General features: G+C 35.2%; 1 protein-coding gene across 1 annotated transcript in view; it reads right to left on the reverse strand.

Annotated features, from left to right (window-relative positions):
- Positions 1-26,668, reverse strand: part of DOCK1 (dedicator of cytokinesis 1) — a 399,928-nt gene that overhangs the window by 306,987 nt on the left and 66,273 nt on the right. Inside the window, exons 5-16 of the mRNA XM_026704953.2 lie at positions 26,164-26,260; positions 24,243-24,391; positions 21,096-21,231; positions 19,371-19,528; positions 18,146-18,227; positions 17,194-17,332; positions 15,748-15,820; positions 12,180-12,322; positions 9,878-10,003; positions 8,657-8,781; positions 5,906-6,004; positions 1,941-2,013 (exon numbers count right to left, since the gene is read on the reverse strand). Of these exons, the coding sequence (XP_026560738.1) occupies positions 1,941-2,013; positions 5,906-6,004; positions 8,657-8,781; positions 9,878-10,003; positions 12,180-12,322; positions 15,748-15,820; positions 17,194-17,332; positions 18,146-18,227; positions 19,371-19,528; positions 21,096-21,231; positions 24,243-24,391; positions 26,164-26,260 (1,400 nt within the window). The remainder of the gene's footprint in view (positions 1-1,940; positions 2,014-5,905; positions 6,005-8,656; positions 8,782-9,877; positions 10,004-12,179; positions 12,323-15,747; positions 15,821-17,193; positions 17,333-18,145; positions 18,228-19,370; positions 19,529-21,095; positions 21,232-24,242; positions 24,392-26,163; positions 26,261-26,668) is intronic.

Genomic DNA, 26,668 nt, shown 5'->3' on the forward strand with positions numbered 1-26,668 from the left:
TCTCTATTTCCAACCTTCCTTCTTCCCACCTTCTAACCTTCAACCATGGTGTGTGTCTCTGGAATCAGTATCACCTTCCCCCCTTAAACGTCAATCCTCTGTACATTGAATAGGACCTGTACTTTTACTTTAGCCGAACAAAAGATAAACTTCTGCTATGAAGTTTGATTTCCATTACCAGAATATTTTAACATTTATGTAAAGCAGGATTAAATCTTATTAATTCATTAAACTAACATCCCACCACAACTGCAGGACTCTCAGTGGCTCATTAAATAACACTATACAACAACAAATTGTAAAAACAATTAAAACACATGGTGCCAGAGCCAGAAAAAAAATTCCAGGAAAGCTCTTCAGCTTTTTCCAGAAGGCATGTGATGACCCAGGATGGGATACAAAACCAAAAAGTCAAAAAAACAAGTGAAGTCCCTTTAATTCCTTTAACTTGGTTTCAAAGATCCAAATTTCACTGACTGGAAAAAAATCTCCCCACAAACAGTTGCGAAAAGGAAGAACTTCCATTCAAACTCAAAATACATATAAATTATATAAATAGAAACAAACAACACAAACCACACTGAAGCAATTAAGGAGACCAGGCAGGATAAGTGCTTGAAGACATCCACAGATATCGAAATACACACATTGAGAAGGACGCCAGAACTCAGATAAGAATGGACAGACTAAAAACATTTTCATGCTTTGCTTCCAGCACTGGCCTATGCACAGTTTGTCCTTTTAAACAGTCCTCACAGCTGCAGCCCATGAAGCCCCTTTCCTCCCCCGTAGACCACGCCATTCACATTTCTCCCTTCTCCGCTCCTCCCTGCGTGCCCTAGGATGAAGAAGGGATGGGCCTGGGTCTTCCTCTGAATGCCCAGCTGGCCTGTGCCCAGTCCCCAGTTTCTCCACAACCTCCGGAGTCACACTCCCACTTCCTGTCAGCTGTTCCTCCTCTCCCTCCAGTCGGATTCTAACAGAGGCATGACAAGGCAGATAAATTGCAGTGCAAACAAAAATGGGAAGGAGAATTTGAAGGGCAACTCGGATCAACCCAGCAGCAATTTAAAAGATGTATGAGAAAGCACTGTAGTAGCAGTCCTAAACCTTACAGTGTGAGGATTATAATAATCTAAATAAAATCTAATCACTCTGGCCATCCCCTATCTGCTACAACTAAATGCAAATGCTTCCTACTGAAACAATTTGTAGTTAATGGTCATAAATGCATCAGTAAATTACTGTGTCTTGTTTTCATTAGTGAAATTGTTAAATTTTCTGTTAAAATTATTCTTTCATTCAATGATTAATTTTACAACAAAAGCAGCTTTTTAATTACATAAGCACTAAACATGATGAAGATGTCAAATGTTACAAGTTTTAAATATAAACACTGAAGATTGCACAATTAAAACTTTGATTTTTCTGCCAATATTACAATAAAAATTGAAACTATGTTTTTAACGGATCCAGTAACGTTAGTTAGATCAGCCATATTCTTATTACAAACTAGTAAGGTGATATTAACTGCATTGATAATAAACATGAAACAAGCTAAATACCAGTTTATCTTACAGAAATGTAGCAACTTTAAACAGCAACATTAACAAGTGAAATCAATACTTGGCTTGTAAGTAAAATGCTAACAAGCTTTCCCACAGACTTCATGACTAATGAAAATCAAGCAACCCATTAATAGTATAAGCAAGTTAATTTATTTTCTCTATAAAATGTTGTAAATACCCAAATACTAGCCTCTAAGAAGCATATGCCCAATATTATTAATTGGCTTTACCTAAAGAAGTGTAAAGAAGAAAAGGCATAGGAAAAGGCATCAAGACTAGGGGCCAAAAGAACAGGAGTTCAAATTAGAAAGAAATCTCTCCTTTAAAGTAGCTTTAAAAAAAATAACAATGTGTGTGATGTGAATTACTCACAATCCTGTGATGATCTGTGCCGGAATGTAAACCTTAGGTGACTGCGGTTTACGTCTTCAATGGGGATTGCAACCTTCACAAAACAAAAGATAAAGTAATAGATATTCATCATTTTATTGACACATAATATTTTACATGGGTTTTTTAATTGTTTATCACCCAGAGTTGCTCTGAGAGTGAGATGGGTAGTATTTAAATTTGATCAATCAATCAATAAAATAGACAGCTATTATATGTGTCTGTGTTTGTACACACACACAAATACACAAATTATACATAAACACACACACATATACACAAAAACATACTAGTCTAAAAACCTGTTATCTAATCCAGAAAAGTAGCAGTCAATTCAACACTCACAGTATTTAATAGTATTTAAGCTTAAATGAACCAGCAAATGAATATTATCACAGGAACTTCCCTTCCTGATTAATGTAACCCACTTCTCATTTCTCCAGATTTGAAGTTATGAAGGTGATATGACAACAGCAAAACCAAAAGTATGTTGTTTTAAACAACATTTACTGAAGCATTTGAAACCATAGAACTAGTTGGAAAACTTCTTTGATAAGAAAACTTATTTCTCCAGAGGTTCAACAGCTAAGTACTCAAAACAAAATCAGTATTTTTCAGAAAATTGGATATCCCAGCAGTACAAAATAAAACACTAAATAATTTCTTTTTGTTCTATAGCCCAGACTGACTTTTCATTTAGGCTGGAATTAAGCTGCCAAGAACTCCTCGGTAATGTTAGTATGTCATTCAGTAGACCTTTACTGAACTAATGTGAGAGTTTGCACACTGAAAGGAATTACAATGATCAAAGCAGGGACACCAGCTTCAGAAAAAAATGCAGGCTTCTAATCCCCATACATTGAAAGTGTTTTGCCACCTAAATTATGTCTATGTCTATGTAACATTAAGTACATTTCTTCTAATAATACTCTTAATCAGAGCACTTCTGTTCTTGTTCCTTGTTTAACTATTCCTAGTCCAGACCTGGAGAAGAGAAGACTGAGACTTAATAGTTTGCCCATGAACTGAACCTTCTGAGTATCTTTTTTATACAGCACATGGTAAAAATATTTTTGTTCAACCTTCTTGTGTTACTGTAGCCCAATAATAATTACTCATACCTAAAATTACAATTCAGAAATATGAAATAAATGTCCTTCTCTATTAGATTCACTAGTAACAGAGGAAAGTGAAATTGTACTATTGACAGCAAAAATTTAGAACAGCTAAAAGGCAGACTGGTGTTGGTGTTTTTTTCAGATAGCAGAAGATTGTTAGTCTTCCTTACAAAGATTAATGTTACCGCATCATGTTTATTCTGTTAAAGTCTGCTTTCATTTATGATCCAGATGTTTAATCTTATTGTTATCAAGAAACATCAGATCTTCCAATTATGGTTTTGCTGTCATTGTTCAGCCTTTTAAATGTTCTGTTAACCTTTAAATAAACTATCTTGATCACTTCCTATTTCATATCATATTAATCTACCAAGAAATTCACAACAAAGAACTATTGCTGCAATGTTATTCTTAATTTTGAACAATTATGGATATTTATATCCTCTAACAGAAATTCTCTATACAATCCATTAAAAGTCTTACTGAAAGGTAAGTCAATATAAAAGCATTATATTGCTTTTAGCAATATATTATATTAAACCATGCAAAGGAAATGGCAACTACACAGGTGTAGCAGTAGTAATAGCATCTTCAAAATACCTTAACTATAGATCATCAAAGTAATTCCTCAATTTGGCAAAATAAAAATGTCTTTATTATGATGCAGAATATATCACAACAATCTTCCCACTATAGGGAAAGTATTGCATAGGCAGGACCTTACTACCAGAAAAGGTCTTTTTCTGAAAGCTATTCATCATTTCTCATTTAGCAGGAGTATCTAGAGAAGCACTTCAAGTACAAATCCTATCATCCAATAGTAAATATGGCAGGTAATGCCTCTTTCAGACAGCCTGGCCTTGAGCACTATGCTCTCCAAATTGCATCTAGAACAGATTCACACCAGAAAACAGCAAAACACTGACATGATATGCTCATATCAACTATTCTGTCAGTAGCCTAACCACCCTATTCTGATCTATCTGAAGTTTCTGAACCAATTTCAAAAGAATCCCCTGATCCCTGCAATAGTCCAAAGAAGAAGATACCAGATGTAAGTAACTGCTGCAACACACAAATCTTCTGAACTTCATTGAAAACAGGTATATTCCAAGCTATTCAACAAACCCTTTTAGGAAAAGAGCAACCTGTTGTGAAATGAAACAATCACCACAAAACTGGAGAGGTAAATATAGACATATCTGGATTCAATCTCACTTTATTAATCCACATGTCTTTCATGACCAAAAAAAGGCACTGCTTGAGGTAACTGACCGCCTTGCTGTGTTAAATAAGGAGGGTTAAAAGAAAGCTAAAGGCGGATGTCTTGTGAATTTTGGTGATACCTCATCCCAAATCCACTGATAAACTTTCCAGTGGCTTCCTCTAGATTTTTTTAAAAAAATCAGAGGTATTTCATATTTGGAATCCCATCTCATGATTACCACAGAGCAAAATAATAAGATAACCTTTACTGTCACTTTTTCACGCTGCCACACATTAAAAATGAAATTCTGTTGCCTGCTCTCAAAAGGGAACATCCACATAGCACACATATAGATATGCTATAAAACATACATATCTACACCCTAACATATAAATACATATAGATATTAATCACTGTCCATCTTGAATACATAGTGAAAAGAGGAAGCCTGAGAGTTCACAAGGTTGATACTGCAGGGAACAAAACTGTGGCTGAATCTGGATGTTCTGCTTTGGATACCACAAACCCTCCCAGAAAGTAACAAGGAAAACAAGTCGTGAAGAGGATGTATAGCATCCCAGACAATCCTGTGGACTCTGCTCAAGCAAGGCTTATATGCTATGTCTTGGATAGAGGGAACCAACTGCCAATAGTCTTTTCTGCCATTCTCACCACTCTCTGCACTGCCTTCCTGTCTGGAGCAGAAATGCTTCCAAACTAGAGGTAACGCAATAATAACCTTTCTAAATCACTTTCTAAAATAGACAACCAAGTAGGAGAAGGATTCAGTGTGGTATATAATGTCTCCACATTGCAATGAAAACAGCCTATGTAGGACAGAACATTATAAGTGGAAGATGCTGAAAGCTCCGGAGAGATCTAAAATTAATAATCTTATGGCATCCTAAGAGACTAGCAAAAGAATTGACTCAGAAGGTTTGTGGATCTCAGCCCATCCTATCAGATGCATGGAATATAGTTACAAGTGTATGCTGTTCTTAGCCTTGGTGGTGGAGAAGAGGTCTAAGTGACTCAACATGGTTGCATCTTCTCTTAGAGCAAATGATCATACTAGAAAAACAGACAATTTCACTTTCAAAATAAGACTTGCAACTGGGCTGAATGGTTCAAAACAATCAGTTGTATCCAAATATTTCTGGACTTGTGAGCAACAAAAGCAGCAACAGTTGTTTTGTCTTTAGATTCAGATTAGGTTTCCCTGCATTAAATATAGCAAACTAAAAATGTCAATAGTCAAAGATGAAAATGTTTGGTCAAGGCTGACCAAGTATCTTTTCAACATACTTTGATTTCAGCAACTGAAACTCATCCAACATAATTGAATCAGACAATGCTCGGCACATCTACACTACAATGTATTGAACTAATTCTGAAAGCTAAGTTATGATGGATATGATCAAAGAGTCTTGCATACCGGTCACAGTGACATTCCAAAAATGACAACTATCTGTCTTTCTGGGTCAGGGAGAATTTGATCAGTCAAGGACTTCATCTATACTAGTCCTTAGCAACACAGAAAGATTACTCTGGCATGGATACCAAGAGGTTCTATATTTCTCTTATCAATTTCTTTTAAAAATAAAATTTAATGCCAAGCATACCTTTATTGTTTCAAACCAGCGGGGTTGCTTTACTTGGTAATATATAACAGATTTATATTCTGAAAGAGCTTCATCTCCGGCCCCAGGAAAAATCACATTCTTAAAACAAGGAAACAAAAGCAGAAATCAATGTTGCGGTTGCAGGTATAAGCAAATGCTATTACTATATTTAAGAAACAATCAGAATAAAAATGAACTTTTCAATTCAAATATAATAGCATAAAAAATAATTTTATCGTAATACAGGCAAGTGAAATCTTCAAAACATGTAACAACAGTATGAATATTTGAGAGGTCCTTGGTGTTCTCTGAGCTTGCTTGTTTTCTTACAGACATTTCATTACCCTAACTAGGTAACATAAATCAGTGCTAGTAAGAAGTGCTGTTTGCTGTCAGTTTATATTCTGGTGTCTTGCCAGTCTGTGTGGGTGGGGACAGTCTTGGGGATTGTTTTGTTGGGCTGTTTACTAATGGCTCTTTGGCAGTTTCTTGATTAGGGGTATTGCTTATTTGATTGTTGGTCTGAAGTTAACCCTGGAGTTAATCTATGCTAATCTGGGTGGTAACTGCTGGTGCAGAGGTGTTATAATCTTTTTGTTCTGTTTTGTGCTGGTTGATTGTTACTGCTACCCTTCAAAAAAACCTTGACTATGTATCAGAATGGTCAAACAAATGGCAACTTCAAATCTCAACAAATAAATGCTCTGTCCTACATGTTGTCAAAAAAAATCAGAAAATAAAATACAGGCTGAATAGTCAAGATCTTGTTGATGATCCAAACTCTGTCAAGGATCTTGGAGTACTCATCTCTAATGATCTAAGTGCTAGAGCCCGCTGTAACTACGTAGCCAAAAAGGTGTTAAGAGTTGTTAACCTAATGTTACGTAGCTTTTTCTCTGGCAATATTACACTAATAACTAGAGCATACAAAACATTTGCTAGACCAATACTCGAATACAGCTCATCAGTCTGGAACCCACATTACGTATCTGATATTAACACAGTTGAGAAAGTCCGGAAATATTTCACAAAAAGAGTTCTCCACTCCTCTACTCATTGTAGAATACCTTATGCCATGAGACTCGAAATTCTAGACCTAGAAAACCTAGAACTAGCCACCTCCGGTCGGAACTAAATATAGTATATAAAATCATACATTGCAATGTCCTGCCTGCAAATGAATACTTCAGCTTCAATCATAACAACACAAGAGCACACAATAGATACAAACTCAAGGTTAATTGTACCAAACTTGACGGCAGAAAATACGATTTCAGCAACAGAGTGGTCAATTTCTGGAATACTCTACCTGACTCAGTGGTTTCTTCCCCAAACCCCCAAAACTTTAACCTTAGACTGTTTACTATTGACCTCACCCCTTTCCTAAGAGGTTTGTAGGGGGCGTGCATAAGCGCACCAACGTGCCTACCATCCCTGTCCTATTGTTTATTTTATTTTTATTTTTTATTTTTCTTATATGTATCCATGTATTCATAACTATGTTTTACTTATACCTATTATTTTTTAAGCAACTGACAAAAATAAATAAATAAAATAAATTGTTTCTTTTGCATTGTCTTTAGATGTTGTGAATGTCTACGTGTCTATTGATGACTGATCTGTCCAACTGCCAAGTTTCTAGACAAATTTGACTCTGACAGATCAGCCATATAGACATAATCAACATCATTGGACTATGCAAAAGAGACAATCAACCAGCCCAAAAGAGAACAAAAAGTCTCCAGCACCTCTCCACCAGCAATCACCACCCAGATCAGCATAGATTGAGCATTACCCCCAATCAAATATTCTGCTTTATTAATATGAATACAGGTAGTCCTTGATGTACAACCATTTCTTTAGCAACTGTTCAGTTACAAAAGCACTGAAAAAAGTGACCTATGATTGGTCCTTCTCCTTGGCAACTGGCATGCATTTATACAACAGTTGCAATGTCCAAAGGTCTTGTGATCAGCCTTTCAACTTTCCCAGTTGGCTTCTGATGAGCAAAGTCAATGAGGGAAGCCAGACTCACTTAACAATTCACTTAACAATTGCAGTGATTTGCTTAACCACCATGTCGAGAAAAGGAATGACTCACTTAACAACCTCTTTACTTAGCAATGGAAATTCTGATGTCAGTTGTAGCTGTAGGTCGGGACTACATGTAACGCTTTCTTACACATTCAAATGCTTTCAGTGGAACCGATACTCAAGATTTTTTTGACCCAGCCAAATGCCATAAATACAGTGACAATTATTTGATTATGAGAATATACAGAAAAATACACCAAGAACTCAAGAAGAGTAATCATCTTTAACTTAATATGTAATTAGTTAATAAGGAAAAGAATGAAGGAAGGAAGATTGTTTTCTAATACCGGAGCACTTGGAGAAAATCAAATAGATTTGTGAAGCACCTTTGTAGTCATCTACAGTTAACTTTAAAGATGACAAAGAATGGAGAATACCACTGCTAATAAACACAATTATAATTACATCTAGTAACAAACCAAATAATGCAAATGTAATTTCAGTTTCAGGATTCAAATTCTAAAATTATTATTCTTGAAATAAATGGCAGCATGGGAAAAATGTGGCATTAAATCATCCAGTAAATGTGCAAGAGAGAAAGGGGTGGTGGTTTCATGTTTTAAAAATTCTTTAACCATGATTTAATAAGTATGTGAATAATCAATCATATCATTTTGAACCAACTCAAAATCAGACATCAACTTTCCACAAAGATACCTCTAATTTTTTCCCATCTTCATCATAAACAGATACTGTAACTTCCACATTCTTTGCTGTAGTTTTGTTCCCTTTGTCAAAATCTCCTTGAACTAATGTTACATAAATATCATTACGGACATCACCTAGAAACAAAAAAGAAGAAGAACAATTCACTGATTTAATACCATATGATAACCCAGTATCCTACAAAATCAGAAAGCAAATTTTAAGAATTATGGTGGCTTAAGATTTGTTTTATTATCTGTTTTTCCTACACTTTCCTCTACGCTATAATAATTTCAATACTACATTTACAGAGAATGCATGTTAGAATAGTAGCAGTTCTTTACCTTTTTCTGAGCCTGTGTTTTAGAGCAGGGGTGTCAAACTCAATTTCATTGAGGGCCGCATCAAGGTTATGTTTGATCTCAGGAGGCGAGGTGGATGTGGCCAGGGTGGGCATGACCAGCTCAATGTCACTAGTATTTGGGGTCACCTATGGCAGCCCAAGCACTCTGCCAGCGAAAACAGGCCCCTGAGCTTTGTTTTTGACTGCAAGGCCTCCTGCAACCCTCTGCCAGTGAAAATGGACCTTGGGAGGGCCTCCCAAACCTTGAGTTTGGCACCCCTGTTTTAGAGTGTTGAATGTACAATAATTTTCAAGACTATCATCTAACCCAAAATAACGCTTTAAGAATAACTCATAATTTACAGTTCACATATAACAACAATAGCAATAGCACTTAAGACCTATGTACTGCTTCATAGTGCTTTACAGCCCTGTCTAAACAGTTTACAGTCACCATATTGCCCCCAACAATCTGGATCCTTACTTTACCAGCCTCGGAAGGATAGAAGGCTAAGTCACCCTTGAGCCAGTCAGGATTGAACTGCTGGCAGTTGGTAGAATCAATCTGCAATAATGCATTCTAACCATTGCGCCACCACGATTCTTCTAAAGAATTGTCTACACTGTGAATAAGTGCTATGCATGATAAATGAAAATGATTCCTATTGATGCAGCACATTCATAAACAAGTATGCCTTTTACCTCAAAGAAAAGATAGACAGACTTAACTAGGTCTTTTTCATGCTAAACAATCCAAATAAAGTTTAAATAAGTTCAGACTTCATATTTTTGACAACAAGCAACTTTTAATTTCTCCAAATACAACTTCATGACTCAGCCTATGCCTATGTTGTATCAACATCTTTAATTTTATCATTATTTAGTCTTACCAGGCATAATAATCTCTGGAAAGCCCATTTTCCGGGCCACAGCTGTGGTTCTATCAACTAGGTGAGGAAATTCTTTCCGTATCTGATGTATGTCTCCTGGAAGAAGTTTCAGTGTCACCCACAAACCTGCATAATTTATTACAAAATATTATTTTGTAAACTGAGGATTTCACATACAGTCTAATACATTGGGTTTTTTTTAAAAAAAATTAATATGATGGGGAAAATGTAAGAATAAAAACAGAATTCAGAGAAAGAAGAAACGGTACTTCTCAACTTATAACCACAATGAAGTCAAAATTGCCATTGCTAAGCAAGGCATTTGTTACATGACTTGTGTCCCATTTTATGACCTTTCTTTTAAGCAAATCACTGCAGCAGTTAAGTGAATCATGCAGACATTAAGCAAATCTGGCTTCCCCATTGACCTGGCTTGTCAGAAGCTGGCTCAGAATGTTAGAAATAGTGATCACGTGACTCTAGGGCTGTGAAACTGTAATGAATACATGTAGGTTACCAAGCTATATTATATTACCAAGGGGGTGCTACAACAATCTAAGTGTGAAAAGCAGTCAGAAAGCACTTTTTTCAGTGCCGTTCAAATGGTCATTAAATGAAGTCTATCTGTATTTATTTTCAGTAATCAAATAATACCATTCCATATTTGACTGCTATTTCTTACTAACTAAACCAGAGATATAGTTCTCCTGAATAAAAACACAGTATTCAAACAACATAACTAATACCTACTTTTGTTTTTGTTTTTCTCATTTAAATATGTTTTCTAAACTAGGGCTATCCTATTTTTGATCAAGTCAAATCCATAATTTAATTACATATATTATAAAAAGAAGTGCCACCTCTTGTTTAACAACTCTGTATCTTCCATCATTCATATTAATATATAAAGAAGAAAACAATGCCATCTTTGAAAAATATAATTGTTAGGTAGAGAAAAATGAACCAAAATAACTGAACATGGACTATGCAATATAAATAAACCTTATAAGAATACCTTGGGGCCAGTGAAATGAGTAAAACTGTAGTAATTATTTAAGTATAGCTGTTTAAACATATGTACAGAAATATTTTCAATATTTATGTACAATTCAACCAGAAATTCAAAACTAAAAAGCAGCATATCTAACATAACGATGGTGCTAAAAATATTGTTCCTATTCCAACTCCCCCTTTTTTTGTGGCCCTATAATCTCTTAATTCAGGGTACAGTCAAGGTGACTGGAAGGAAATGAGCATTTACTGACCTGATGCCCTTCCTGACACCACGTGGAATTCGTAGCAGATATTTTCTGCTACATCTACCACTACCTTTGAGATTGAGAAGGTTGAGATTGAACTCTCAACCTTCTGAGTGGGAAGTGAGTGCCTTTACCACTAGGCCACCACACTGCTCATTTTTTAATCTGTAAGGAGTGGATATATTTTTCTTTTCTACACCTGTACTACAATTTTGTAGCAGCTACACTCCAAAGAGCCTTCTGTGATTAATATTAAAATCATCTAATTTTAAAATGGCCAGGGGATCATTTTGGCAGAGTTTTGGTTTGCTCTATGAATACAATAATAGTACCCATTTTCAGAATAATGATGAATAAATTACTTTCTTTGTGTTCATCCACTAACCACAATTATTTTGCTTTATTTTGATAACGGAGAATAATATGATCTTATAATTTTATGATATGATCTTATAATTTTTTTCAAAAAAATCTATATTATCTTATTGTACAAATTAATAAATTGCGGCAGTGATACAAAGAAAAATTAACACAAGCCTTTTGTTTTCTTAAAAATAATCTTTAAGACAAAAACAAAAACAAGCCTTTTAATAAAGTTTTAAATAAATTTTACAAGAAGCAAGCAGCTATTTCTAAAATATCTTGAAAAGGGTTTCTATATCCATATCCAGTTTCGATTAAGAAGGCAAGAGAACTAAATAATAAGCTGAATAACAAAAAGCACGTAACATCTTAAATACATGTACATAATTTACTATTTTTGATACAGCCAATTAACCATGATCTCAAATTACAATTTCTTTTACAGTAAAATATGGAAAAGTACATTAATAAAATGGTGAATGGTTATATGTCAATGAAAGATGCAAAAATGCTTAAAGCGTGGCTTCTGAATGATGGCCACTCTTCATGAAGCAAAAGAATAGCAAATTAGAAACAAGAAACCTTTTCCATGCTCGAACAGCTCAATAGTTTTAGTACAAAATCGATTACTTTCCTAATCATTGCTAATGCTAACAACCTAAGGAAAGGAAAATACCTACCTTGACCCTTATGGTTAACTTCTTTAGCAGCAATCACTTTGTTTATTACAGTCTGAAGAAAATCATTCTCCCCTGCCACCCTGGGTGAAAAACGGGATGATATGTTCAACTGCTTGTGTCGAATGGTGTTATCCAATGCTAGCCTGGAGAATGCACATAACGACCAACACCAAAAGGTAACAAAGATGGAAGGGGCAGAAAACCAGAAGTTGTGGAACAAAGACATAACAGAGAATATCACACAGGTGACAAAGAGTATTTGTTAGTCAGCACAAGACAAAGAAAAAAAAAGGAAGACACAGAAAGATAATCAATCAGGAAACTAATAAGGAGAAATGAATTTATGATTACAGGAAAAAAAACATACTCCAGATTTATCATAGAGGTATGCAGAATAGAGATTGAAAGCCTGAAAAAGTTACATATAAAATAACAACACCGAAATGTAAAACATACCAACCCCATGGACCAGTAAAGCCCAGTTTCAGGGATGAAATGAATCGGCTACAATTCTAATGACAAATACAAAAAGCAGAAAGCTACTACAAATAAAAGTAGCTTAGTGGGGTTGGAAACAATCAAGAAAATCCATGAAACAATTTTGCTACTTGATGGAAAGGATGAAAATACTGAAATAACAAATGAAATGTGGTATTTAGAAAAATGTCATCCACCACCCCACAGCAATTTGGCCCCATGTTTAATGACAGCTGTTATATTTTTTCACTGGCACCCATAATCCAACACATGGAAAGAAAAATGCAATACAAAATAAATAAGTAACAACAAAGTCTTCATAAATTGTATATAACTCATTCTTGATAAAAAGCTTTTTCTAAAGAGTAATTTAATTAAGCATAATATAAAAAAGAAAGCTACAAAACATGAATGTAAAATACTTTATTTCAAAAAATTTCCAAATCCGTGAAGTACCTCATTTCATTTTTAACCTGTATGCTTTTAGAAATATATAAACAGACAATTCATAATGTAACACAAAAAATACTATCAGGGTCCCTTGAGAATACATCTCCAAGAAAATATTAATTCAGCAAGTGGAGTTTTATTTAATTTATCTCAACCCAATTTTTCTCTCTCACTGAGGTTTTCATTTTATACCAGGAGTGGCAAATTAAAGACTTGTGGACTTCAAATCCCAAAGCTGGCTAGGGAATTCTAGGAGCTAAAGTCCGTAAGTCTTAAATTTGCCATGATTTATACTGATTTACGCTATTAAATTTTCTTCTTTTTATTTAAACAGCATGTGCTATTATAGATGCACCCAACTAATGTTCGTTTGTGTTTATTATATACCTTTTTATATAAATTTATATTTGCATAAAAACCAAAAAATGCAAACACATCCAACATTAAGTTTATTGGAACAAATGATACTCTTCTACTCAATCACCATCATTAGCCACTAAATATAGAGCATAGTCTGTATTCTGGTTTTAGAAATCTGATAAATAGATTTGATAAATAAATTTCATTATACCCTGAGGATAATTGTTCTCTCACTTCTACTACAAGATATAAACAATTCACATATCATGTTTTTTTCTTTAAATTTAAAATACTGTATTTTAAATCTTATACTCAAGCTTTCATCTTAGTTCATACACTGCTCAAAACAATAAAGGGAATACTTAAACAACACAATGTAACTCCAAGTCAATCACACTTCTGTGAAATCAAGCTGTCCACTTAGGTAGCAATACTGATTGACAATCAATTTCACATGCTGTTGTGCAAATGGAATAGACAACAGGTAGAAAGCATAGGCAGTTAGCAAGACATACCCAATACAAAGTGGTAGCATGAGACCGAGTCTACAACCCACACAAGTGGCTCTGGTAGTGCAGCTCATCCAGGATGGCACATCAATGCGAGCTGTGCCAAGAAGGTTTGCTGTGTCTGTCAGCGTAGTGTCCAGAGCATGGAGGCACTACCAGGAGACAGGCCAGTACTTCAAGAGATGTGGAGGAGGCTGGAGGAGGGCAACAACCCAGCATCAGGACTGCTACCTCCACCTTTGTGCAAGGAGGGACAGGAGGAGCACTGCCAGAGCCCTGCAAAATGACCTCCAGCGGGCCACAAATGTGCATGTGGCTGCTCAAACGGTCAGAAACAGACTCCATGAGGGTGGTATGAGGGCCAGACGTCCACAGGTAGGGGTTGTGCTTACAGCCCAACACTGTGCAGGATGTTTGGCATTTGCCAGAGAACACCTAGATTGGCAAATTCGCCACTGGCTCCCTGTGCTCTTCACAGATGAAAGCAAGTTCACACTGAGCACATGTGACAGACGTGACAAGGTCTGGAGATGCCGTGGAGTACGTTCTGCTGCCTGCAACATCCTCCAGCATGACCGGTTTGGCAGTGGGTCTGTAATGGTGTGGGGTGGCATTTCTTTAGGGGGCCGCACAGTCCTCCATGTGCTCGCCAGAGGTAGCCTGACTGCCGTTGGGTACCGAGATGAGATCCTCACACCTCTTGTGAGACCATATGCTGGTACGGTTGGCCCTGGGTTCCTCCTAATGCATGACAATGCTAGACCTCATGTGGCTGGAGTGTGTCAGCAGTTCCTGCAAGTCGAAGGCATTGATGCTATGGACTGGCCCGCCCGTTTCCCAGACCTGAATCCAATTGAGCACATCTGGGACATCATGTCTCGCTCCATCCACCAACGCCACATTGCACCACAGACTGTCCAAGAGTTGGGGGATGCTTTAGTCCAGGTGTGGGAGGAGATCCCTCAGAAGACCATCCGCCACCTCATCAGGAGCATGCCCGGGCATTGTAGGGAGGTCATACAGGCACGTGGAGGCCACACACACTACTGATCCTCATTTTGACTTGTTTTAAGGACATTACATCAAAGTTGGATCAACCTGTAGTGTTTTTTTCCACTTTAATTTTGAGTGTAACGCCAAATCCAGACCTCCATGGGTTGGTAAATTTGATTTCCATTGATAATTATTGTGTGATTTTGTTGTCAGCACATTCAACTATGTAATGAACAAAGTATTTAATAAGAACATTTCATTCATTCAGATCTAGGATGTCTTATTTTTGTGTTCCCTTTATTTTTTTTGAGCAGTGTATATTTTATACACACAGATCTCATTTTATTGAAACAAAATAAAACAGTTAGTTCTAAAATGTATATGTTTGAAACTATTAATATTCCAGTACCCACATCTCTGAATCTTATCCAAGAATGGAATTAACAAGTCAAGATTTTGAACTACAAAGTTCAATAGAAATTGTATTCACAATTTAGAGAACCTTGTCTGCAGGCAGGTTGTGCCTGTAGGAATACTGAAATTATCTTTGCTTTACATAAAACGTTCAGAGCTGGCTGTTTAATTATTTGGGAAGAGATTGTTTAATTACTTAGGTTAGTTCCAAAGTAAACCATTTTTTCTTCCAAAACTGTCATGTCCATTTAGCTTTTTATTCTTCCCATTTTCAAAACCTTGTGGGTTTATTTTTAACAAAGAATCATAAGCCATCTCTTCCTAATATCAGTCCTGATTACTTTTCTGTATTAATTTGCACTTACGGTTGAAATGGAATGAAGTGCTGCTTGTCTTCATCATCTACTTTCCCATTAATTATGTCAGTTATATCCATCACTGAATTCAAAGAGAAACAAGCATCATTAAGGATTAAGTTATAATGGAAAAGAATGGCAAACAGTGATGATAACATACTGCTTGGAATTATTTTCTATTAAGAAGTGTTACTCTGTTTAAAGACAAACTTGCTTCACTCGTATCAGTAAAGCAGGTGGAATCTTCTGGAGGTAATTATCGGGTATTTATTGGCATTAACCAATAAACACATCAACATCTACATCCATATCTGTAACTACCTAAATTGATATAAAATTATTTTTAAAACTTAAAGCATTATAGTTAATGGTAATCAACCAAAGCCAGGAAAAGAAAACCATGCGTGTGTTTCATAAGATAGGCAGGCAACTTGTCCAAGGGCTCTTGAAATGTTCTTACCTCTTTTCTATTATTCTTTAAACCAGTGGTTCTCAACCTGGGGGTCAAACGACCCTTTCACAGGGGTCGCCTAAGACCATTGGAAAACACATACTTTCGATGGTCTTAGGAACCGAGCCATAATTTTATGGTTGGGGGTCACCACAACATGAGGAACTGTATTAAAGGGTCACATCATTAGGAAGTTTGGGAACCACGGCTTTAAACAAAAGGTCAATTTGTTGAGCCAGAATAAACCCTATTACCATTACCATGACACTCTACTTTGGAAACAGAGGATTTGGCCACAGTCTTTTGTCCAATGGCAAAGGCCACAGTTTTGTTCCCTTGAAGTCTACCTCAAAGTTTTCTTTCTGGGAGAAAGGGTAGAAGCTACTTCACTGTAGGTTTTTTTTCTGAGCCAAATGAATTGAGCTAACTGGTCTCCGCATTGTCATTTACTACAGGTCCCTGTTGGATAGCAAGTAAATTCACACTGTGCTGGTCACTCTTGCACCCTTTGAACCCTCTGTGCAGTACCTCTTACCCTTGCACTTTCCTGGCCCATGTAGCACCACTTGCACACTTCCTCACATCCTCCCTTCAATCCATGCAGCAATTCTCAGACACACCCTCCCTCCTTCCACGGTCTTGCAACCCTTTACTCCCTGCAGGTCTAGAACTTGCAACTTCTTGCCAACTTCTCCACTGACTTTCATTGTGGTGAGCCAAGAGGAAGTTTCCTTACCTAACGACTGTGTGATTCAGTTAATCATGGCCACTGGAATTATAGGGATTGCCATCGCTAAGCGATGCAGTGATGCTTTACAACCACGTCACTTAGTGATGGAAATTTCAGTCCCAACTGCTATTATAAGTTGATAGCAAAAAATATAATGTTACAAAAAGATTGAACATTAATTTCAAAACTATAGTATGTCACATCCCTTCAATTCCCAGCAGCTGCAATTATTGACAAACATTCCAACAATGTACTATATATAAGAATGGATTACCTGCTACACCAAAAGGGCGCCGTAGCCCAGAAGTTAGTTTCCTTGTGTTGTTTTCTCTTTGTTCCATTCTGCCAACTCGTACAATCTGACACACAAAACTAATCTTCTCTCTCTTCCGATCTTTACTGCTGCCAAGGTCCTACAAATGTGAATTTTTTCCTTACAAAATTCTCTCACACAGCTATTTTAGTTCATACTGAAGTTTTACTATTTAGCTTGTCATTTCTTTATTTTTATAATCCTTTATACACAGCTAAACATTCATACAGATAGTTAAGGGATATATTTCCTTGGACCTCTTAAAAGCTATTATGTAGAACCTTGAATAATTTTGCTAGATTAAAAGGCTATTTTCTCTCCAACTGTGAAAAGGATTCAAATTTGTTTATTTTGGAGAGAGGATGGAGAAACGTTATTTTAATAACACCATAGGGAAATCCATGTAGATTTTAAATGCATTAACAAAGAGTAAACAAAACTTATGAGGCACATCTGCTTAAGACAGTCTTCTCCAAATACGTTCCCAGTCCTGAAAAACCACACAGAACTCCACTCAGGTCCAATGATTGTACATATGCAAAGAAATCAAAAAGAACACTTGCAGGAATAGAAACTTTCTTTTACCATCAAACCATTTGTCTACCTCTTTGTCATTTATGTCATGATTTACCAAAACATCTAGTTTTAATAAGGACAGATACATTTGGACCCAAAATTTCTACCACTTACAGTGTTTGAAATGTTCTAGTGTTGGCTTTCTTCTAATGTATGCTAGAGTACCAGAATGGAAGGATCAGCTCCATAATATTTAAAGGACTCTCTCATTTCTAGAGCTAACAAAAAAAAATTAACCTAAGGCTCTTTGAATACGAAATACCTATCCTGATACAACATGGAAAATATTGAAGCAACTGGATAATATAAATATCACAAACAGAAAAAGAATATTTACCGTAAAGACCGCTCGAAGATTATGTAATTTATCTATGTCTTTTGGTAGACCAGAACTTGACCATCTCACCAGATAATTCTCACTATGTAAATAAAAATAAAATTTGACTGTCTTATTCATTATGAAAACAAAAATAGTTTCATATTAAAATATGTTAACATATTTAAACAAACACACTGAGGGTTATTCAGAGTTTGGTGCAAATCAGATTTATTTATTGCACAATTTATAGGTTGCCCAATGACTCTAGGTAGTTTACAATTAATAAAGTAAAAATATATAAAATAAATTTTAAATATATCTATATAGATATATACACACAGATAGATAGATAGATAGATAGATAGATAGATAGATAGATAGATAGATAGACACAAATAGATCTAAATAAAAAATGGTAATAAGGACAAAGTAAGTTTTTTCTTCTAACTGTTACCAAATAAAAATGATATCGAGTGCAAGGAAGAGCTCATTTTTTTCATCATAATGCATCAACAAAGAGAGATGAGCAACATGCTGTCTAAAACAAAATAAATTCAAAACGGTCTTCTCAAATTCATTTTCTAGTGATATGTCAGCTTACTATGTGAATTTTTTAAAATGCAGATTGTAAACAAGAAGCATTATTCCTATTTTAATAATTCTTCATATTTGTAATGTATCATTTGTTTCATAGCTTTCATCCTGTCTGATCTCAAAGCAGACCTGTAATGTTGACTATTATCATTATCATTCTGTTCTAGAATGAGAAAATATCCATCTCTTTCAGAAAAAGAATCCATAGAAGATTTTTTGATGGATTTTATTTTTTTGTGTGAAACTATATGGAAATGCAAAAACAAAGGATACTGAATATCCATTATAAAAATTCTGAACCTTTTTAAAACTTATTTTTAATGTCTCATATCATATTAAACAAACTGGGAAATCCACAAGAAATTATCTGTCTTTTTCTTCTTGTTGTGATAAAAAGTAATAGCACAACAGGACCAGAAGGTCCCAATAATACCACAAACTATATAAATGGTAATTAACACTATAACCTTTCATAGAGACATGATGTTTAGGAAATTTCCACAAACAATTTGTGGCCAATGACTAGCAACAGTGTTTCTCAGATAGCTTCTTTGTTCTTCCCATGTTAATACATATTACATAAAATCCGTTTTATGCCTTTGATATTATGAAGTTCTAAAGCAAGCATGGAAGCAGTTAAAGCACTGACCTTATAAACTTGGATTCCAAAGGATCATACAAAGACATAAGGACTTCAGCATCTTCTCCAATTTTGCAAACAACATTTTTCAGATTTACAAATAATGCAAATGAAGGTGTTGCAGCAAATTTTGCTTCTCTACTAATGTCAAGATTCTGCTTCTGAGACTACAACCCAAGAAAGAAAAGGAAAAAAGCTATACAATACTCTGCAATTACTATCATTATATAGTAATACAACCAATTACAGTACATAAATCTACTTTTGTAAATGTATATGGATTGGGGTATAATTGTATAATTAACTAATCGCTAGTCACCTTCATTCCGTTTATGTCTGCTCTGTTAAATGTAGAACAGTTCTAAGAGAAGTGGAAATGTAAAAAGTAAAATAAACTGAGTAGATTTTGCAGGACTACCTTCAATGTAAGTGAAAGCACAATTCACTGTTTCTATGTGCCTGAATAAACAGACTAATTACATATTTGCAAATCTACACAAATCCTGGTGAAGCATAGAATTTCTCATTTATGAATGCAAATTTGAGGTTCTGCCTATAATATTCCTCAAAAAGTCTAGAAAAAGTGAATTATAATGTATTTTTTAAAATGTGAAGAACATTTTTGACTGAGCATTATGCCCAAACTTTTTTGTTAAGATATACAAAAGATTCAGTGCGTGGGCTAGCTTTTACAAAGCAAAATTGGTTTCAGATGATCTAAGGCAATGGTCCCCAACCTTTCTGGCACCAGGGATCAGTTCTGTGGAAGACAATTTTTCCACGGACTTGGGGTAGGAGGGATGCTTTCACATCCAACCTAGATCCCATGCATGATAGATAAAGCTTTGCTCACTCTCCCACTGCTTGTACGGCTTGGTTCCCAATAGGCCATGGCCCAGTACTGGTCCACTGCCCAGAGATTGGGGACTTGTGATCTAAGACATAACCAAATTGTGCCTATTTCAGGTGTCTAGATTCCATGCAGCAGTTTTGCTTTGGGCAGAAATGGTTGGTGAGAACAAGAAGAGAAAATGCCAAGACCATAAGTGGCTGAGAAAAAGCACGACATGGAGAAGAGGGGGGGAGACATAAGATATAACATGCTAGAATATAGACAGACTGAGGTACTAGGAAGATCAGAAGATGTTTTAGGCAGTTAGGGAGAATGCATTTGTCTCTCTCTGTGTGTGTGTGTGTGTGTGTGTGTGTGTGCGTATGAGTGACCAAGAAGAGGCTCCTTTGCAAAATTATTACTGCAAATTCCCATTGCTCCTAAACAGAACAGAGAGTAGTGGCCCAAGCAGAAAATGTTGACTTTCCAGGAAAGCCGACAGGGAAGATTGTAAATGGTGATCTCATGATTGTTGGGCACTTGGCAACTAGCCATGTGCAAATGGGTTGCCAAGTGTCCAGATTGCAATCACACGACAGTGTATGCATGAGACATTTTGCACCCTTTCCAAGGCCACTGTAACATTGAACAATTGTTAAGCAAACAGTCATGAATTGACGACTACCTGTAATTTCCAATTCTGCCAAAAAATGGCTGACTCGGTTTTGTGAAACCTCCAGAACACAATTGCTTGACTTGGTTTCAAAAGAAAAATGTTTCTTTTAGTTTATATTTATGTATGTATGAAAACACATGTGCATGCACACACCTATGCATATTCATAGTTTACAGTCACTTATACTATCACAATATCAGTTGGGAGAAATAATTTTGTATCTCACTTTTTCTTCCAGCAGTCTTTCTTCTACTTGTTTGGAAGTTGTTTCATGAGCTCTGAATAGGCTAATCGTGCTGGTTTGATCTGGATCTAATATGTTACCATCGTCATCCCTTACCACTAGATCCAAATCGAGAATTCTGTATGAAACGGAAAACACCCAAAACAATACCATGGTTAACATAAAATCTGCTCAAAAACTGCCATCAAGTCCCTCTGCCTGCAATCCAAATAGTTTTAAAATGTAATATTAAATTTGGAGTAGGAGGAAGAGTGATCAAAGGTCCTCTTCCATCAGACAAAATAAAACGATACTTTTTGAAACTCAGACTAAGCAAATTTATTATCTGTCTTTTAGTATAATATACATAAACTATTGAAAACAATACAGGCAGTCCTTGACATATGACCACAAATGGCCCAAATTTTTTGTTGCTAAGTGAGACATTTGTTAAGTGAATTTTGCCCCATTTTACAACTTTTGCCGCAGTTGTTAAGCGAATCACTGCAATTGTTAAGTTAGTGACATGACTGTTAAGTGAATCTGGTTCCTCATTGATTTTGCTTGTCAGAAGGGGATCACATGACCCCAAAACACTGCAACCATCATAAATAAGAATCAGTTGTCAAGTGTCTAAATGTTGTTCACTAGACCATGGGGATGTGGCAGCGGCCATAAGTATGAAGAACAATCATAGGTCACTTTTTTCAGTGCCATTGTAACTTTGAACAGTTATTACATGAACTGTAGTAAGCCAAAGACTACCTGTATTTTTAAAAATTGCTTTTACAATATTTCTGAAAAAGAACAGGAGAGGGAAAGACTAGTCTGTATTTTCACATAGCATTTACTAAAGACATTATAAATGTTTATGTCTGGAAATAGCCAAACTGAAATTCTCATGTTAGATTCATTACGGGAAAGCATTAATGCATATTTGCACTAAACAAGAATGGCAGTATTTTATGGTACGTAATATGCACAGAAATTCAAACTCAGATGTCTCAATTCTAAAATACATAGTAAAATACATAGTAATCATTTAATTATTCCATCAAAACAATAATGAAGAAAAGATACATGTAATGTTTCAGCGTTTAGCACCTGGAAGTTGAATAGCTAGTTCCTCATCCAGATGGCTAAATAATATAGCCAACAAATAATACTGACAACTTCTGGTGAATTGTATGAAAAAGAAAAGACTGAATCTTTGACTGTAAATGTTCTACAATATAATGGTGTTAGTAGAATTTTTTATAATCATTTCTGGGATGGAAAACAGAAAGACAACAATTTCCATTGATCTCCAAAAACCAAATAAATAAATAAACAAACACAAACAAAGCAGCTTCTGGTACTCTCCACACTTTTCATGTGCTCATTATAAAGCAATATGTTTAAAATACTTAGATTCTCCTTCAATTTCTTTGTCTTAAGGTAAGTCTTTCTACATTATTTTTTCCCCTCACAATAAAAACTTTTCCAATCCTCACAGAAAATACAGTCAAAGACCTCTAAAAGCATGTAAAAATGTAGTTCATGCAAGATATTGACTAGGCCTGCTGAATCTTAATGTTGCCTAAGATAAATTAGTCTAGTTTACTTTATTTTCACTGCACCTCATTCAACGAAATCAAATCACTATCTTCAGTGCACATCATGACCATGACCATGAAAATAAACACAGACACCCTTCACCCTCCACACATTGAGTTGAAACCCCCCAACACCACACCAATACTGCGCTATACAGCAGAATTCAAAAGAGCTACTGCCTTGGGATAGAAGCTGTTTCTTTAGCCTATTTGTCCTTGTTTTTATTATTCTGTACCATCTGCCAGATGGTAATAGTTCAAAAGGATTCCCAGGATGGCCCAAATTTTTTGGATTTTTGAGAATGTTTTGAACATTCAAAAGGCAGCAGGAGCTATAAAGCTCTTCCAAAGAGGGGAGACGGCAACCAATGATCTTCTGGGTAATGACGTTAACCCTCTGGAGTGCTTTCCTATCTCCACTGTGCAATTGGCAAACCATATAGAGGTTCAGTAAGTTAAAATACTCTCTATGGTGCAGCGGCAGAAGGTCACCAGCAGTTTTCCATTCAGTTATTGTTTTCTGAGAAGTCTCAAGTAGTATAATCTCTGCTGGGCCCTTTTGACCAGTGCTGCAATGTGAGCACCCGAGGTCAGGTCCTCTTTCAAATTCAAACGGTCATCTCAAATGTATCTTAAAATCTCATTTATTTGAGTGCAACTATGAAAAATCTAGGGGTAAAGAAAGGAAAGAGGCTTCTTTTGAAGGAAACATGCTCAATGATCATTATCACATTCTGAAAACCACTGCTATTTCCAAAGTTTCCAAATTTGGCTATGTGAAACAATTTACTTTTCTCCCAAGCAGCCAGAAGAATAGCATATATTATACTGGTTTTTGTGTGTTTGTGTGTCTAGAGACATGCATGCATACTGTACATACGTACACATGTTGAGAAAATCTGTCGTCTGTGACATATTGTTTAGACTAGCCAGGTGTGCCATTTATACCTGGAAATTATTTATAGATGTTGGAACAACTGACTGCCAAGCATATTAAGTTTATTGTAGAATTTGTATTATGATCTTTTAACTTGACATGGGTTGTCCTGAAAATGATTAAATTCTTTTTTTTTTGCAAATTGGTCAGTTAAAGTTAATAGATTTTATTACTTTTCAAGCATTGATGAAATCTATTTAGAGCTATCTTATCTAAATGCCAATTATAGTTTATTATTAAACCTAGGGATCTGAACTTATTTAGTTATGTGCATATTATCTTAGCACATATGACTTAGATCAAAACTCCTTGCACAGCTATACTCTTGAACTGACCACAATTATGGATACACAAGTAATAAATAAAAAGTATGTATACATTATTTTTGCCAAGTTCTGCGTGGAACAAAAATACATTTGGAAAATTGTATCATAAAGCACTTTCTCTAAGCAATCAAGAAAGAGGCTACTTTGATTTTATAAATAATATTTATATTACCGTATAAATGTTTTAATGGACATATATTGTACATAAACAGAAACATGGAAGATCATCAAAGCAAAAAACAAAAATAAAAACAAGGAAATATATGCACGTTTCAAGGTAGTCATCACCAACCTGTTTCCATAATCAATCTTTGCTGTGACTTTCTTCTTTAGCTCTTTGAGCTCATCTTGGGGAAGTGTTCCAGATAGTATTTGCGATCGCCATTCAATAAGATCATATATCATATGTCTTACATTACGAAACATTTCTCTGTGGTCTTGCTGTGTGATAAGAATACATGTTAGTTCTCTCATTGATTGTACTCCTTTCTTCATGTAGAAATATACAAATGTAAACAATATAAAACAGAAGTAAAAGATGAGTAAGGGAGCAGGTTTCTATAACTTCAGTGTGAAATTTATTATTTAACCTTGTAGGTCATTACTTCTTATCCCAAACCATTTATATTCCCTCAGATGGGGAAATATTACATGTGATCAACCACAAATAACTCATCTGTAATCCAAGAATCAGTAATCAAGTAAAAATTAAAACTATTCATTTGCTAGAAACCTATAAATGAACATTTTGAATTAAGTCTTCAGAATAGATTTAGTTCAAGTATTGCATTCTACCATGAGAAGGAATTTTAAGTGAGTTACTTAAGAAGCTGTGACTTTTTTATTCTACATTCCTCATTTATTTTTATAAACTTTTAACTTGTTTTTCTTCTGCAAGAGATGACATCTTAACAAGATACTTGACATACAGGCTTGCAATAGTCTTCATGAAATTAGAAATGACAAAATTATTATCTTAGTCTGATCAAAAAATCCTCAGCTGGACCAGCTAATTTACATACACATGAAGTTGCAGAATTAACTGCATTAAAATGAAAATCAGCAGTATGGATTTAAATAGCATAAAAATATAGTTATCTGACAGTGGTGTATTAATTGGTCTAAAGGGATCAATTCTTACCAAGGACATCCATCCCTCACAATAGAATCAGACAGAATAAGCATTCACTGACAGTTGGAATTCTGTTACAATTAGCTGGGCTGTCTGATGTAAGACCTAATATTCGTTGACTGTCAGTCTAAGCAAATCTAGGTTATATAATTAATTATTAATAGTGGAATGCCTTCCAAGTCATATATAGATGATAAACATCACAGCATAAAACTAAGCAGCTATTTTATGCCTTGGCTATATCGGATACCTTTGTCCTCTTGGTATTTTAGACATTAACACAAGTTACAGAATTAAATCCACACATTAACCTCAGGTCTTTTTAATCTACTATAATTCCCTCTCTATTTCTCTATATTCTGTATTGATCAGAATGTCTTGAAAATATTGTGTCCTGTTCTAGACACTATACTTTTAGGAAGGACATTGAGATATATAGGTATGTCCAGAAGACACCAACCAAAGTAATAAAGTTTGGCAGGAAAAAAAAAGAAAAATAACTGCAAGTTTTGAATATGCTTAGCACGGGAAAAAAAGACTATGGGGATTCATAATACCTATATTCAAGTATTTGTAAATCTGTCACATAAAAGGCAAAGCTAAATTGTTCAGAGTTGTTTCAGAAGATGAAACAAAGAATTTAAATTCCATGAAAGTAGATTTCAACTGGACATCAAGAAAAAAATTGTTAAGGGTAAGAACTGTTTAATAATGAACCAGGATGACCCAGAAGATGGTGACTTCTCCTACTCTGTCCAGTAGTTCAATTCTTCAAGTAAATTAAACTTCCTTATCTAGAGACAATCCACAGATAGTTTTCACCTAGCACAACTGTGGGACAGTAGTCAGTTTTGAATAGTTATGATTTACAGGCCTGATTGCAGTACAGATTGTCTTTTTAATGGGGAATAAAAGAGTTTCTACTTGGGAAAGTTAATATGCAAAGCATATTCCTTTTCTTCAGCAATTATTTCAAATCACTGGCATGTACTTAATTGGTTTCTTTAGCTTGGCTGGTTTATAGATTAAGCTCCTTGGTTATCCTACAAAGAGGCATTCTAAATAAACCTACAATACTTACAATATAAAGTTGTCGCCATATTATGGACCATTCCCGTAGTGTAGTGGTAACCTCCTGAATAAGTGGTAATTCACTTGGTATAACAGTTTCATGTTGTCTAAGAATATGGGAATACCAAGAGTGGAGGGAGGGCAAACAGAAAACAGAAAACAATGTATTAATTATCAATACATTAAATGTATTTAAAATAAATCATTTACAGTATTCTGGATTATTTTTACTTAACAATTCATAAACATGGCTTGCAAAAAATATGCTTCCAATGTTTAAAATCTTAATAAGTAAGATATATTTTTTGGTATTATTCGCTATAATATAAATATTAAAACTGCGTAAAATAGGGCTTTAAAAAAAACATTAGCATTGCAGTAAGTTAAATCTCCAAAAAAAAAAAAAAGGGGGCTTCTGTGTTGTTTTAATTCCATATGGAATAAAAATCTCAAAATTGTTGTCCCATAGGGAGAACTGAAACAAACTTTTTACTCCCTCATTTTTCTCCAGAACT

Source organism: Pseudonaja textilis, chromosome 4, assembly GCF_049901715.1.
Source record: "Pseudonaja textilis isolate UNSWEBS1 chromosome 4, rPseTex1.2, whole genome shotgun sequence".
Taxonomy (NCBI): Eukaryota; Metazoa; Chordata; class Lepidosauria; order Squamata; family Elapidae; genus Pseudonaja; species Pseudonaja textilis.